This window comes from Tripterygium wilfordii, chromosome 10 (assembly GCF_013401445.1).
Source record: "Tripterygium wilfordii isolate XIE 37 chromosome 10, ASM1340144v1, whole genome shotgun sequence".
Taxonomy (NCBI): Eukaryota; Viridiplantae; Streptophyta; class Magnoliopsida; order Celastrales; family Celastraceae; genus Tripterygium; species Tripterygium wilfordii.
The window spans coordinates 6,409,938-6,425,030 of NC_052241.1; the positions used below are offsets into that span (position 1 = coordinate 6,409,938).

The 15,093-nt window shown below is 38.3% G+C and overlaps 1 protein-coding gene across 1 annotated transcript; it reads left to right on the forward strand.

Annotated features, from left to right (window-relative positions):
- Nucleotides 1–450: 450 nt before the first annotated feature.
- On the forward strand, nt 451–1,346 carry LOC120007299. The gene is made up of 2 exons (XM_038857500.1): nt 451–646; nt 733–1,346. Exons 1-2 carry the CDS (start codon nt 451–453, stop codon nt 1,344–1,346), a joined length of 810 nt encoding a protein of 269 aa, XP_038713428.1.
- Nucleotides 1,347–15,093: the final 13,747 nt, after the last annotated feature.

The window sequence follows — 15,093 nt, forward strand, 5'->3', positions numbered from 1 at the left end:
AATCATACTTTCCTCAAATCTCCATTTGTTCATGCCATTGCCATGGAAGAGCTCCCAAAGAAATTCATCATACCACATATTAAACCTTATGATGGTGTCAATGATCTGGAAGATCATGTGGATCAGTATAGTCAACGATTGACTCTGGTATCATACCCATTCAACAAGCATGAAGCATGCATGTGCCGAGGATTTAGTTCAACCTTGGTGGGACCTCCTTTGAAGTGGTATCTTAATCTTTCGGAAGGGCAAATCGCTTCGTTCGCACAATTGGCCGATGCATTTGTTGAACAATTTGCAAGCAGTAGGAAAATAATTCCAACATCAGATGATCTATATCAACTGCGACAAAAGCAAGAAGAATCTCTACGGTCATTCTTGACGAGATTCAATAAAGAAAAATTGGAGATTCTAGGATGCTTAGATGAAATTGCAATCAATGCATTTCGCATGTCTCTTTTTCCTGGAAGCAAATTATATGAAAAGCTTACCCGTTATCCATGTAAGTCTTTTCAAGAAGTTCAGGCAAGAGCAAGCGTTCAAATTAAATGGGAGAAAGATGAAGGAAGGCTTCCAGAGCGACAAACAGAGCAGCCGAAGAAATCTGAGCAAAAGCAAACAAGTTCAGAAGCTTCGCGATATCCTCGTAAAGATCCTAACCGATCGATTTCAGGAAGAAACCTCGATCTCCTGAATACAATTTGGTAGTTCCACCAAATGAAATCTTATCAGTGCTGAAGAAAATGGGAGATGTTGTTAGATGGCCCGACAAATTACGTAAACCGCTAGTTCAACGGGATACTTCCAAATGGTGTGAGTTTCATAACAATTACGGGCATACAACAGATGACTGTTTCACCCTCAAAAAAGAAGTAATCCGATTGCTAAAGAAAGGTCATCTTCGGGATTTACTATCCGAAAGAGGAAAAGCGACGATGTCCCAAGCTGAAAGACGAGAAGAGGAACAGAAGCTACTTCCTCCAGAGAAGACCATTAACGTAATATTTGGCGGATCGGAGATTAGCGGAATTACACATTCATCAACAAAGAAACATGTCAAGCAAACAGAAAATTCGGAGGTATGGAATGATAAGCCGATGGTACAATTCACAAGACAAGTTATCAGCTTCACATACGACGAGATGACGAAGCTTCTCAATCCACATGATGATGCCCTGGTAATAACTTTACAAATTGCCAATTGCGAAGTTAAAAGAGTTATGATTGATGATGGCAGTTCAGTAAATTTACTGTTCATGTCCACACTCCAAGCAATGGGACTTTCAGAAGCCGATATAATTAGAGGACCTATACCACTCATCGGCTTCAGCGGAGAACAGCAATAGACCATCGGCTCTATTCCATTGCAAGTATATGCCAAAGGAATAAATCTCCAGGTTCGATTTAATATATTAGATTGTCAATCTCCATATAATGCGATACTTGGACGACCTTGGATTCATGCAATGAGGGTTGTGCCATCAACTTATCATCAAGTGATACGATTCCCAACGAGAGATGGAATACAAGAAATATATGGGGATCAACGTCAAGCAAGAAGTTGCTATAAACAAGCATTGGAAGGAAAAACCAAAGCTTTATAGCAATTACAGCAAGGGCCGATTCTAAGCAATCAAGAAGAACCGACTAATAAGGAGATAGAAGAAATCATCATCATCCTGATTATCCAGATCAGAAGGTTCAGATTGGAGCCAACCTGGATCGTCAACTTCGAGAAAATTTGATCCGATTCCTGTAAAATCATAAGCATACTTTCGCTTGGATGCATGCAGATATGATTGGAATTGATCCGAATATCATCACTCATCAGTTGCAGGTCGATGATAACTTCCCTCCAGTGAGGCAAAAGAGACGAAGGTTCGCTCCAGAAAGAAACAAAGTCATCAATGAGGAAGTTCAAAAGCTGCTAGATATTGGATTCGTCCGAGAAGTTCAATACCCAAACTGGCTAGCAAATGTGGTTGTGGTAAAAAAGAAGAATGGAAAGTGGAGAGTCTGTATCGACTTCACAGATCTGAATAAAGCTTGTCCAAAAGATTCTTTTCCACTTCCACATATCGATGTACTTGTGGATGCAACAGCAAGACATGAACTACTCAGCTTTATGGATGCATTCTCCGAATATAATCAAATCTTGATGCATCCAGAAGATCAAGGGAAAACTGCATTCATAACCGAACGTGGTACGTATTGTTATAAAATGATGCCATTTGGATTAAAAAACACAGGAGCGACATATCAACGGCTGGTCAATCGCATGTTCGCAAGTCTCCTTGGACAAACGATGGAGGTATACATCGATGATATGTTAGTAAAGACTTTGAAGGCCGAAGATCATATTGAACACCTCAAACAAGCATTTGAAATTCTTGATGCTCATCAGATGAAGTTAAATCCTCTCAAATGCGTTTTCGGAGTCAAAGTAGGAAAATTCTTGGGATTCATTGTTACACAAAGAGGTATTGAAGCAAATCCTGATCAAATCCAGGCGATACTTAATATTCCTTCTCCCACAAAAATACGAGACGTACAACGATTGGTAGGAAAGATTGCAGCACTAAATAGATTCATCTCCAAATCATCTGAAAAATGTCATCATCTGTTCATGGCTTTGAAGAAATCAGCTAGCTTCGAATGGACAGATGAATGCAAAACGACATTAAAGGAATTGAAAGGATATCTGACCAATCCCCCAATTCTTGCGAAGCCAAAAACCAGTGAGAGACTCTATCTTTATTTAGTAGTTTCTGAATTTGCAATTAGTGCAGTACTGCTAAGAGAAGAGAATAACCGGCAGCATCTAGTATATTATGTTAGTCGAAGTTTGCTAGATGTTGAAACAAGGTATCCTTTAATGGAAAAGCTTGTTTTAGCACTTATCAGTGCAGCAAGGAAGCTTCGTCCTTATTTTCAAAGTCATCCTATCACGGTGGTAACGAGCTTCCCAATCAAAACGATACTCCATAAACCAGAATTGTCTGGACGAATGACAAAGCGGGCAATTGAGTTGACCGAACATGATATCGTGTATCAACCTTGAACAACAATCAAAGCTCAGATTCTGGCAGACGTCATTGCTGAATTCAGTCCAGGAATGATGGATAATGCTCACAAAGAATTGAGTCAAAACAAAGAAGATGATGAAGCTATTTGGCAATTATTTGTTGATGGTTCGAGTAATGCAAAGGGAAGTGGCATAGGTATCATTTTAATCTCACCTTAAGGGGATCAATTCCTTCAAGCTGTACATTGCGGATTTCATGCCACAAACAATGAAGCAAAATAAGAAGCTCTGATTGAGAGATTGAAATTAGCGGAAGAAGCAAAAGTTCAACGTATCCACGTAACTTCGGATTCCCAATTGATCGTGAACCAATTGAACGGAGAATATCAAGCAAAAGATGAGAGAATGAACGATTATCTGGAACTAGTACAACAGTTGCAACTTGAATTCAAAGAACTCCAAATTAATCAAGTTCCAAGAGAAGAAAACCAGCAAGCGGATGCATTGGCGAACTTAGGATCATCAATCTCGGTGCAAGCAACTCAAAATATCCCACTGATCTATTTAGAGTCACCTGCAATAAACAAAAATTCCATGATAGAGCAGTCATTTGCTATCACTGAAGACAATAATGATTGGAGAACACCATTCATTCAATATCTGTAGGATAATGTGTCACCACAAGATAAGAATGAGGCCAAAGCACTACAACAAAAAAGTCACGTTACACAATAGTTAATGGCATTCTTTACAAAAGATCATACCAAGGAGTTTTACTACGGTGTTTATCTCAAGAAGAAGCACAGTATGCCTTAGCAGAATTACAAGAAGGTGTATGCGGAAACCATTCAGGTGGCCGAAATGTGATAAATGTCAAAGATTTTCGCAAATCCCACATCAACCACCAACGGAGCTGGTCCCAATTTCATCGGCATGGCCTTTCATGAGATGGGGAATGGATATCGTCGGAAAGCTTCCTCCAGCATCAGGACAAAGAGTGTTCTTATTAATTTTAACAAATTACTTCACAAAATGGGTGGAAGCTGAAGCTTATAAACAAGTCCGGGACAAAGAAGTTAAAAGCTTCATCTGGAGAAACATTATTTGCATATTTGGAGTTCCTTATGAAATCATTTGTGATAATGGATCTCAGTTCATAAGCCATAAACTTCAAGATTTCTGTAATACGTGGAAGATAAAGCTTTGCTTTGCATCACCAAGGCATCCACAATCAAATGGCCAAATGGAAGCTACAAACAAGACGATAATCAACACTTTGAAGAAGAGACTGGAAAACGCAAAGGGAGCCTGGGCAGACGAACTCCCAGGGGTTCTGTGGTCATATCGAACGACAGCAAGAACTTCAACAGGTGAAACTCCATTTTCTTTAACTTATGGAACTGAAGCAGTTCTATCAGTTGAAGTTGGCCTCCCAACAACATGATTCGAATGGCGACAAGATGAGAAGAATAACATCATCCTCACTGAAGAGTTAGATATGCTCGAGGAATGAAGAAACAACTCATCTGTTAGAACGGCAGCCTACAAGCACCAGATCACAAAATACTACAACAAAACAGTTAACCCAAGAATTTTCAATATCGGTGACTGGGTCCTACGCAAAGTTTTCCAGAACACATAGCAGTTGAATTCAGGAAAACTGGGGGCCACATGGGAAGGACCATACAGAGTCATAGATGTTGTCGGCAATGGTGCTTACAAGTTGCAAACCAAAGAAGGGCGGACTCTTAACAACAGCTGGAATGCAAAGCATCTCAAGTTATATCTTTCACAAAAAAAATAATAAATAAATAAATAATAAAAAATTAGTATAAGGATCTTCCTTTGATTCTGTCAGTTCATCCGATAGCCGATTCGCTTTTTCGATAGAAGCACTTAGCTCAATTTCACAATCTTTCAGCTTAGAATCAACTTCTTGCAGATCCTTCAATAATATTTCATTTTCTTGAAATTTGATCTTGAAAGCTTAAAGTTCTTCCTCCGTATCTTTTTGTTGCTGCATTATGTTGGACAATTGCCTACCCTGATCTGTAAAGTCAGTTTTCAAAGCAATGTGCCTTCTATCCAATTCATCAAATTTATCTTCAGCTTTCTTTAAAGCTTCAGCAGCAGCATTCTTCGTTTTTTCCAATTGAGCTTCGGCCTCCATCCTTAACTTTTTCTCTTGCTCTTCGGCCTCCGAAATTTTTTTAATATCGGCTTGTAATAATCCACTAGAAAGTCGAAAACTCTTTACTTCCTCACTTAACTTTTCGACTTCTTTATCAATGTAAAGCTGAACTGACAAAGCCTGAAAGAAGAAAGGGGATAAGCCAATTTGTGTAAATCAGGAAATAACTCGACAGGCCTCGAATAAAGGGGAATGTTAGGGATCGACATTTCGAAACTCCTTGCCGGGAGATCAGATGGAAGATCAGCACCTGATAATCTCAACTCCTTTTCAATTAGAGCTCTCAGAGGTGAAACTGGATGAACAGGATCTTTTCCTTCTCTTCGCACGGTCTCCTCTATCACTTCATCATCAGGAACCTGAATGATGTCATCGGTCTCCTTGTTCAATCCCGCACTTTCATCTACCAGAGAAGGAGACGATATCCTGAGTTTTTTCTTCCTTATAAGCGTAGAATCATCATCAATATTGCTCTCAGGAACTTCAGGAGCTTCAGTTACTTCAGCAATTGTTCCTAGCTCGCTATGAAGTCTCAAGCTAGACTCATGTTTCCTCTTCGTCCTCTTCTCATTAGAGCTTCTCCGGACTTTCTTACTTTCAGCAATCTCCTTAAGAGTCAAAGGAACGATTACTCTTGGAGCCATATGAGATTCTATCAAAAATTAGAAAAGAAATCGTTAGAAACATGAAACAAAACTGAAGACATAAACGTTTTGTCAACTTACTTCCAAAAAGATACTTTATTGAAACAAATTTCCAATCTCTTCAGAACGAGGAACCGTCTTTAAAAACAATTGACAATTCCTCTGAGTTTCTTTAGTAATGGTTATCTTAGGAGATTTTCCTGCAATAAAAAGACAATTATTCATAATAGGATTGAATAAAGATAAAAGAAATCTAACTAATTTTACCTTGAATATTCCAGGAAATAGGAATAGTGTCATCATCTTCCAAAAGAGTTTCCTTCTTCACCAAGAAATATCTCTTTTGCCAGTTATGATCACTGGATGTTGTCCCAGCGACGAAATTTTCCTTATCTTTCTTCGATAACATAAATCTACCTCCATCTTTTTTATTTTCTTGCCAAGAATAAGCAGCAAGAAATTCATGAAAACCAAAAGTACGATTGTATTTTGCACTCAAAGCTTCTAAAGAGAGCAAGATACGCCAAGAATTAGGCATAAGTTGACTGGGGGCAACTCCAAAAAATCTTAGCACAGATCTGACTAAATGTCCTAAGGGAAATCTCAACCCACATCTTAATGCTAACACATATACAATAGTCCACCCTGGAAATTCATACGAAGCTGATTCACCAGGAGCAGGAATTCACATTTCTATCTCTTGAGGAATTCCAAATTCGGCCCTATAACTATTTAAATCTTCTTCTGTTAACACAGAAGCAGGGTCCTTGTCTACTATTATATCTTCCTCAACAACCTTTTGCGTCTTACTCTTTGAACGAGTGGTTGGTAAAAAGCTAACCTTAGATGGACTAATTACCTTCTTGGTCGATAGACCTTCGGATTCAGAGTAAGATGAAACCCTAAGACTAGCAATTTGACCACCTAATTCTTTTTCAGGTATATCACCTTCAGGAAACTCATCTTGAGTATCCCTAGTAGCCTGACTTTCACTCGGAATAATCTGGGGACCAAAATTAGATTTGTCCCTCTCGTTTTCTCTCTCAAACCTATCAATAAATTCTTCAGAAGAACCGAACCAAGCCATGATTGAAAATTAGAGAAAGAAGAAGTCAGGAAACGTACCAAAAGTCGAATCGTGTTCTTGAAGTTTTATGATAGTGGGTGGTTATAGTAACCCATTAAAAACCCCAAGGATTAAATAGTAAATTCAAAATTCAAAAATTAAGACTCCTCGAAAATCGTTCCTCTCTGAACTAATCAGAGCCGTTCAATTAAAAGTAACTTCTCGATAAATGGCGTAAAAGGCGGCGATACATTATCACATCTCCCTAACAACTAGTCAGAATCGAAGCACGATTCAACTTCTATAGTTGTACTCTTTTCCCTATAAATATACTAAAGAAAAACCAGAGAAATGCCACTCCTAAACAAAAACCTTCTACAATCATGAATTCTTCCAAACTTCCTATTAGGCCTGAATATCAGAAAATAATGTCCAAACCACTAGCCAAGTCAAATGAAGGACCATCTGGAGTTACAGAAGAACTTCAACAATTGAAGTTCTATCCCGATGGGTATGATCCTTATCAACATGTCTCCGATCTACAAGATTTGGTGATACGCTTAGATAAAGACCTCCATGAAGCAGAACGAAGGATAATGGAACTCACCAGAGCCTACAAGTTAGAGGGAAGTTCACTTTACCGGCTGCGGGATATGTCAGAATATGCTGCCATGGAGGAAGATCCTCAAAAGCTGTGACAAGCTTTACAAAATATTAATCTTTTTATGAAAAATAATCTAGTTAGAATGTATCATGCCTTATGGCCAAGACCCTAAAAGCTTGAGTAAATTTAACTGTTATTCTATGTTTATTTAATCTCTGTCAAAAATAAAACTCTTAGACAAACCTAGAATTTCCTCACTCGATTCCAAATACATTCAATTTCTGTCAAAGATAAAATCTTTAGATGAAGCAAAAATCTCCCTGTTAAAAGACGAAGCTTTTAAAGGAAGACGAAGCTTTATTAAAGAAAGACGAAGCTACTTAGAGTTCCAAAAATAATTCAACTCCAATAAGTTAGCATTAATTCTGATAAGTTAACCCTCGAGTAAACCAAAAGACTTTCCAACTCCTCTAAAACAGGCATGGATTGAATCCATAACCGTCCATCTTCCCATTATCTATCACAACTTCCAAGGAAAAAGAAACCTCCTTCATAAATCCATTCGTATAAATATGCAAAATAGGAAATATTTTCCTCAAGATATCTTCAAAGATGGATACTCCTAACTCTCCACCTACGAAAAGATTTAGAACCGATGAAAGTTCTACTTCTAAAAGAGATGAAGATGGAAATGATCCCAGATTCAGCCTCTCCCCCCATAAGGGAAGAAGTATACGAAGACAATCTCCAGAAAACCATTGAATCCCTACAAGAAGCTCTGATGGAAACCAAAAGGAGACTTAAGAAAGCAACCGATAGAGTTCAAGATTATAGAAGACAACTTATGGTCTCAAAGAATGCCATACAAGGCATTCGATATATGTCATGGGGTAGACAAGCAAGTACCTATGATCCAGATAAATTGCACGAAGCAATTACTGAGATCACAGTACAGTTTGGATCTGTTGTAGATGGAATAGATGGTGTTCTGTACACTCTAGATTATAATTCCTGTTTATTTTTCTTCCTTAAGTTTTATTTCGAAAAAAAAAAAGAAGAGGTTCCCATGAAGTCTCATTTTGTTCTCTTTAATCGAAAAGAGACAATTTATCACAAATATAAAAGGCGGGATATTTGGATCGTTTGTTTCGAAATTCAATTCCAAAATACGAAGAGACGCCATAATTTCTAAAAACAGTGTAACTGTTTAGCTTCCCCACGTTCTCTAGGAATAACTGCTTCTTTGAACGTGAATCCTTCATCCTTAAATACACGACAATAAGGAAGGAAAAGACATTCCTTCTTCCTTCCAAAAATCTCTCAACACCTAACAAAATGAGTTCTTCTGATTGAACGCCATCAAAAAGAGCATTGGATGAGAAATAGAATCTCATTCCCTCAAAGAGGGCAAGAAACGAAGATCCATCGTCTTCAAAGGCAGGGACCAAAGAGCAAGGTTCCACATCTCGAATCGACGATGAACCAGAAGATTCAGTCATTGAAATATTTGTAGTGTCTGAAGAATTGTACGAGGAAAACCCTCAAAATTTCATCGAAGGTTTGAAAGAACTCCTGAAGGAGGCAGAAAGAAATCTGCAAAATGAGTATGAACGAAACCAATCTTATACAGACGTGCTTAGAGCAGCCAGAGATGCGTTAAGCAGGGTTCGTGATAATGCTTGGGGCCATTCTCGAAATCAAAATGTTTATCGATAACAAGAATCCTTATTAGATCTTGCAGCCCATGTTGGGAATGCAATGAATATCATAAACGATGTTATTCGCACCTGGGCTCGTTAAGAGTTAGGCCACTGCATATTTATCTTGACAGAGATGTTTTCATTGTTACTCGCATTGTTCTAAATTTGCAATTGCAGAAGAACTTCAACAGTCAAAGATGCAAAAATTGCAAACAGAGATGATGAGACGAAGAATTCTAAAGAAGACACAAGCCCAAGCAAAATATTTCTAAGTTTAAATTAAACTTAGAAATAAGGGGCAAAGTGTAGGGGTCAAAGTCAACCTCAGCAAATTACATGGGCCCCGAAGCCCAACGACAACAACATAAAAGCCCAACAGAGGCTAGGGCCCCGAAGCCCAACGACAACCAGGCTAGAGCATACAGTCCAAAAAGGACTTGGTCTTTTAAAGGCAATACAAAGCCGATGCAAGTAAGGCCGAACCAATAACTAAGGGACGAAGCCGAAGATCAGGCAGTTCCTCGTTAAATGGTAACAGCCGAAACTGCTGTAAACTACTGCAAACTACCTCAAACTACCGTTAACTCCCCCAAACTGTCATGAACTTCTCCAACTGCCACAACTGCTGGTAACTGCTCAAGAAAAGCATAAAAAGAGTTCATTAGGCTGAGGAAATGGGACTTCGATTGGAGGGAAAAATTCTGACTTTCTGACTCACTCTGTAATCACAAGTGATAAATAAAATATCATATAATTCTGTACCGTGGGCCTAGGCTTAAAGCCGAACCACGTAAAATCTCTTTGTTTCGTTTTACATTTACCAACTCACTCCCAACAATTCGATTGTCGAAAATTAACATCAACAGTCTCTTAATTGGAAACAATTGAACTAAAACAAGTTTGTGGTGGTAGCTGGTGACTGGAGGTGACTGTCGGAGGTGGCTGGAGATTGTTGGAAATTTTGGTGATTGTGGAGTAGAGAGGACATGTACGGCAAGGTATGAAGAGAAGAAAAGAAAATAGTGGGAGGAGTGCTGTTCGTGGACTTTAGGTTAGAATCTGAATTTTTTTTAAAGAACTTCAAAATAAAATCTGATTTATCAAAGGATAATTCCGCCCTAGTTTAACTAATTCAAATGACTTTCCTATATTCAATATTCTCTATTATTTAAATCTATTTAATTTAATATTTCTAAATGTACAACTTTAATCTCTATAAATACAATATGGCTCTATGGATAGTACTACTAAATACACTTGTCCATTTTAACAGACCCAAAAAATGTGGGGTTTTATCACGATTCTCATGATGTCCCACGACAAACACTTGAAGAATAATAGAAGAAGTGCTAATCTCTTAGCACTATAAAAGAAGAAGAAGAAACAACAAACTATCCCGTGTCAAACACAGATCCAACGTCTTCAATGCTTTATATGCTTTCTTAGGCATGGCTCCGACCACTTATTTTTTTATGTAGCATGGCTTCGCATCAACTAGTACTTAGATTTATATTTCCAAAAGCCCCGTGGGTTATGTTTTAGTTTAAACTTGTAAAGCACGCTACATCCTAGGATATATCCATTTTCAATGAAGATCCTGATGCATTCCCGTAATGCATTATTTTTTATTTCATCCCAATATGAGCTCTCTCATTCTGGTGATTCATCTTCTATTTTTCCTGCTTTTTTTTTAGATTGACACTCTAGGCATTTTAAGCCAGCAGCTTGTGTTCTTTAATTGCACACAGTCTGTTTGGTGTAGAGGTAAGATTTGGTGCAAAATCCTATAAACCATCTTATCAAATCCTTTGGGTTGATAGCAAGCCTTGACACACCTACAAATCCAACATCCATATCCACAAAACTCATGTTCCCAACAGCAAGAATTGTGAGGTCTTTTATCCAGAGCAGAAGACGACAAACATATTTTTAACACACTCAGTGGACCTGAGGTGCCAGTAATTTAAAGTCATGACAAAGAGAACTGCAAAAGCAACAAGAGGTAAATTAGAGGAGACCTATATCTGCCACCTTTGCCAAGGGAATCACACAACAACTTCAAGCCTACTTGTTCTAGCAAAGGCGAATGGGAAAGTAATGTGAGCCTTGTACTCGTCAAACTCTTGAGCCAAGAAACCTAATTGGCAAACCATAGTTTCATATAGACCAGGGAGTAAATAGCCAATAACATTTAGCAAGCTTGTCAACAGACTCTCCTATAGAATCATGAGGCTTTTCAATGGAATTTCCAAGAGTTCCAGTAAATTCTTCAATCAATGCAGCATGGCCCACAACAAGTTACATTTTCAGCACTTGTTCCTCAACAGTTGATGCAGACCATTCAGCAGCCAACTCTACCTTAGTTGTTGCAACAATTCCTAATAGAGCTAGCCATCATGTTGAAGGTCAGTCAATCGTCATCAAATCCCAGTCACAGCAGCAATGCCCATCATATTGTGACCAACCCAGCTCCAATTTATATAGCTATTCCTCTAGCTCCAATGCAAAACATTTAGAACCTTGGAACTCAAGATAACAGTTATCAGGTGACACCTCATACAGATCCTAGGAAAGAGCAATATTTTCAACCACAACACCAACGTTATCTCCAAATAAAGATTGGGGGCAGGGGTCCATTTGGCTTTCAACAGCATTACAGCCAGTCGCAGATGATTTAGCGATAACCTCAACAAGCGGTGAACAACGATCATGTTGAACATAGTTCAAGAGATGCTAGCCCTAGGCTCTTGGGGAGACTCATATATCGCAGGCCTTTCATTGAGAGAGTTGACCGTATTCCACTTCTCATAGGATTTTGGAGTTATGATTTCTCTTTGTTCTCTGACAAAGACGCCCAATAAATCATGGAACACATAGCTCGCTTTACTATTCAATGTGATGAAGTTGGCTAGGATGATGACTACTAGCTCAAATTGTTTGGAAACTCTCTCATGGGTATAGCCTTCTCTTGTTATATCAAGTTACCCGCTAACTCTATTTATACATGGACAGAAATTAAGGAGGCTTTCCATAAGCTATTCTACAAAGAAGAACTAGAAGCTCGGTGGCGGATTTGTTAAGAATCAATCAATTTTCAAGAGAGTCGATTGAGTTGTTTCTTACCATATTTAAGAAAGCCAAACTTCGATGAAACAATGAGATTCCAAAAGGAGAAGTAGTGCATTGGTAGTGAAAGGGATGCTTATTGAATTCAAGAAGAAGTTTGACTACTTGGACTTCCAAGAGTTCTCTCACCTGACTGCCAAATTTGTCTGCTATAAAAGAGTTCTGAAGGGAGAACAAGACATGGCCAATTAATCCAAAGGAACCTATTACAGGGACTCAAACTACATGGTGACCAATGTCAATGATGATCTTATCCAGGAGATGGCTATAGTAGAAATTCTTAGCAAGAAGTCTTATACTTGCAAAGATATTGTCAAGTCAGAACCTCTTAAGCAGTCAGTTGCAGGATTATCCAATTTAGCCAAATTCTATGCTTATGACGTATCCAAAACAGAGAAGATCTTAGATTGCCTCTTGGCAGAAAAGATGATCATGCTACCTCCTGGGCATAGAATTCCTCCTCTTGAAGAAATCCAAAAGAAAACTTACAATAAGTATCACAATTCTTGTAGCCACTTTACCAATGATTGTCTAGCTTTTAGGAATGAAATTCAAGCAAGCATAGAGAGAGGAGACTTTATTGTTTCTGAACTAGCAGTAGGAGTGAATTCTGATCCATTTCCTTCAGAGATGGGAGCTCATATGGTTTCATTCAATATAGGCCACATGCCTAGATCAACCCCAAGACTGAAGATGAACCTAAAAGATATTTAGAAGGCTAGACCTCCTAGCAAACATCAGAGACTTCTAGACACCAAATCCTAAGGAGTTGTAGTCCAATAAGAAGTTCACAGAGGCGACAACCAATAAGACCCTCTAGAAAGCTAAAATTTTGCCCATAATGCGAACACAAGATATTCAATCAGAGACAACCTTTGAAGAAAGAAGGAAGATTCATCCCAACTCCACAGAAGGGATTGAAGGCTCCTTTCCAGAAGTCAGAAGCTTCTAACTCGAGTCCAGGCTCGGGTACAAGTTCTATCAAGAAAATCGGACAACCTATTTCCATAAATTGGAGAATGCCTCTCTACAAATATAAAGAAAAACCAACCATAATATCCAGATGGAACCCAAACCAAACCTCTTTAGGCCCACAACCCATCTCCATACAATCTAACACAGGAGTCCCAATCATACAGAGCACTCTCTTGGTCCTCAAATTGAAATCCATGAAGACATGCTTACAATAAATCAAACTAAACATGACACAATCAATGTCCCAAAATACAGGTTAGTCAATAATCCAGTCCACCAGAGTCACACCCCCTCCTACTGATCTGAAGGATCCATATAAAAAATAAACTCACCTGAAAGGATACAAATATAGGGGTTTTAGCCGAATGGCCAGTACAGATATAAAGAGTATAAATAAATGTTGAAGTTTAAATAAAGTAAATGCGATAATATATAAATGAGAAAATATGCACCCGGTCCATCCAACTAAACCTCCAAACTCACCTTCAATGATCAACCATCAATATCTCAACGTTCTCAAGCATGTAGAAGCACCAAAATACCCGAACCATCTGTAAATACTAGAGAACGACACATATCATACAAGAGTCCCGATCACACAGAGCACGCTCTTAACTTGATATCATCTCAAGAGTCTTAATCACAGGGCACCCTCTCGAGCAAAAAATCACATATATCCACACCAGAGACCCAATCATAGGGAACCCTCATGGCCCAAAATCACGATAACCCCCAATTCACCAATACCTAACTTGAAACTCCCGAGTCCATACCCGGTGATCTACCATGCTACTAATAATGCACAAAATATAATGGAATGTCCACATCCATCAATATTTCATGAAGAGTACTTTGAACATGTCAATCAAGCTTGACATTTCAAGGGCATAATGCATAATCAAATAAGAACTTATAAGTAACGACGAGAGAAGTAAAAATAGGGCTACAACCTTATTTGGAACAAGCAAAGAGTGGCCCAAAGGAACTTACCAAGTCAAACGAATAATATTTGAGGGCAAGAAATATTCAAGGCTTTTCCTGCAGTTCGAAGATAACAAAGAATGGGGAGAATCCTTACCTCGATACCTGTCCAAAATACTAAGCATCTACCATATAACCTCGATCACCTATAACAATATACCAGTATAATACTAGTTAACAACATCCACACTTACATATTAGTCCCAACTACCATTTTGTCAATCACCAAAATTACAAAAATATGCCTAGTTAACTCTAGTAAATTATGGTCGACCTATCCAATAATCAACATGTTTATATAAACATAGATTAACTAAATGTTATTTACTACCATTATTATTATTTATTTAAAATAAACAAACGATATTCAATCAATCAATTTACGCTAATTCAATTTATCAATTTATAAGCATGACTATCTAACCCAATTTATCATACTCTATAACCCAATTTATCAAAACAATACTCTGATTCAATATTTATACATGTACGTATAGGATTCGTATACGCATATTTTGACATAGTTTCCCAGATGCTCCACAGTTGTTCGTGCGGAGTTAAGAATGTCACCAATGCATTCAGAGCAAAGAAACAAGTCAAAAATTGGTATTCAAGATTGCTACAAAACTAAAATACAATCGAGTCAAAATCGACCGGATCATGTCAACAATGGGATGTCGATTTCCGGTGACCGTTCAATCAACGAGGGGCTGGGCTAGGTGCTCCTCACCACGAGGAATCCATTGGTGGTGTCAGTTTCCTCCAATAGTGATTGACATGG

Bases quoted from the DNA above. Each gene is read 5' to 3' on its own strand.
- LOC120007299 (XM_038857500.1), top strand. From the start codon at position 451: ATGTCTCTTTTTCCTGGAAGCAAATTATATGAAAAGCTTACCCGTTAT. The intron at 647-732 runs GTAAAGATCCTA...AAATCTTATCAG, and splicing joins AGAAGCTTCGCGATATCCTC to TGCTGAAGAAAATGGGAGAT.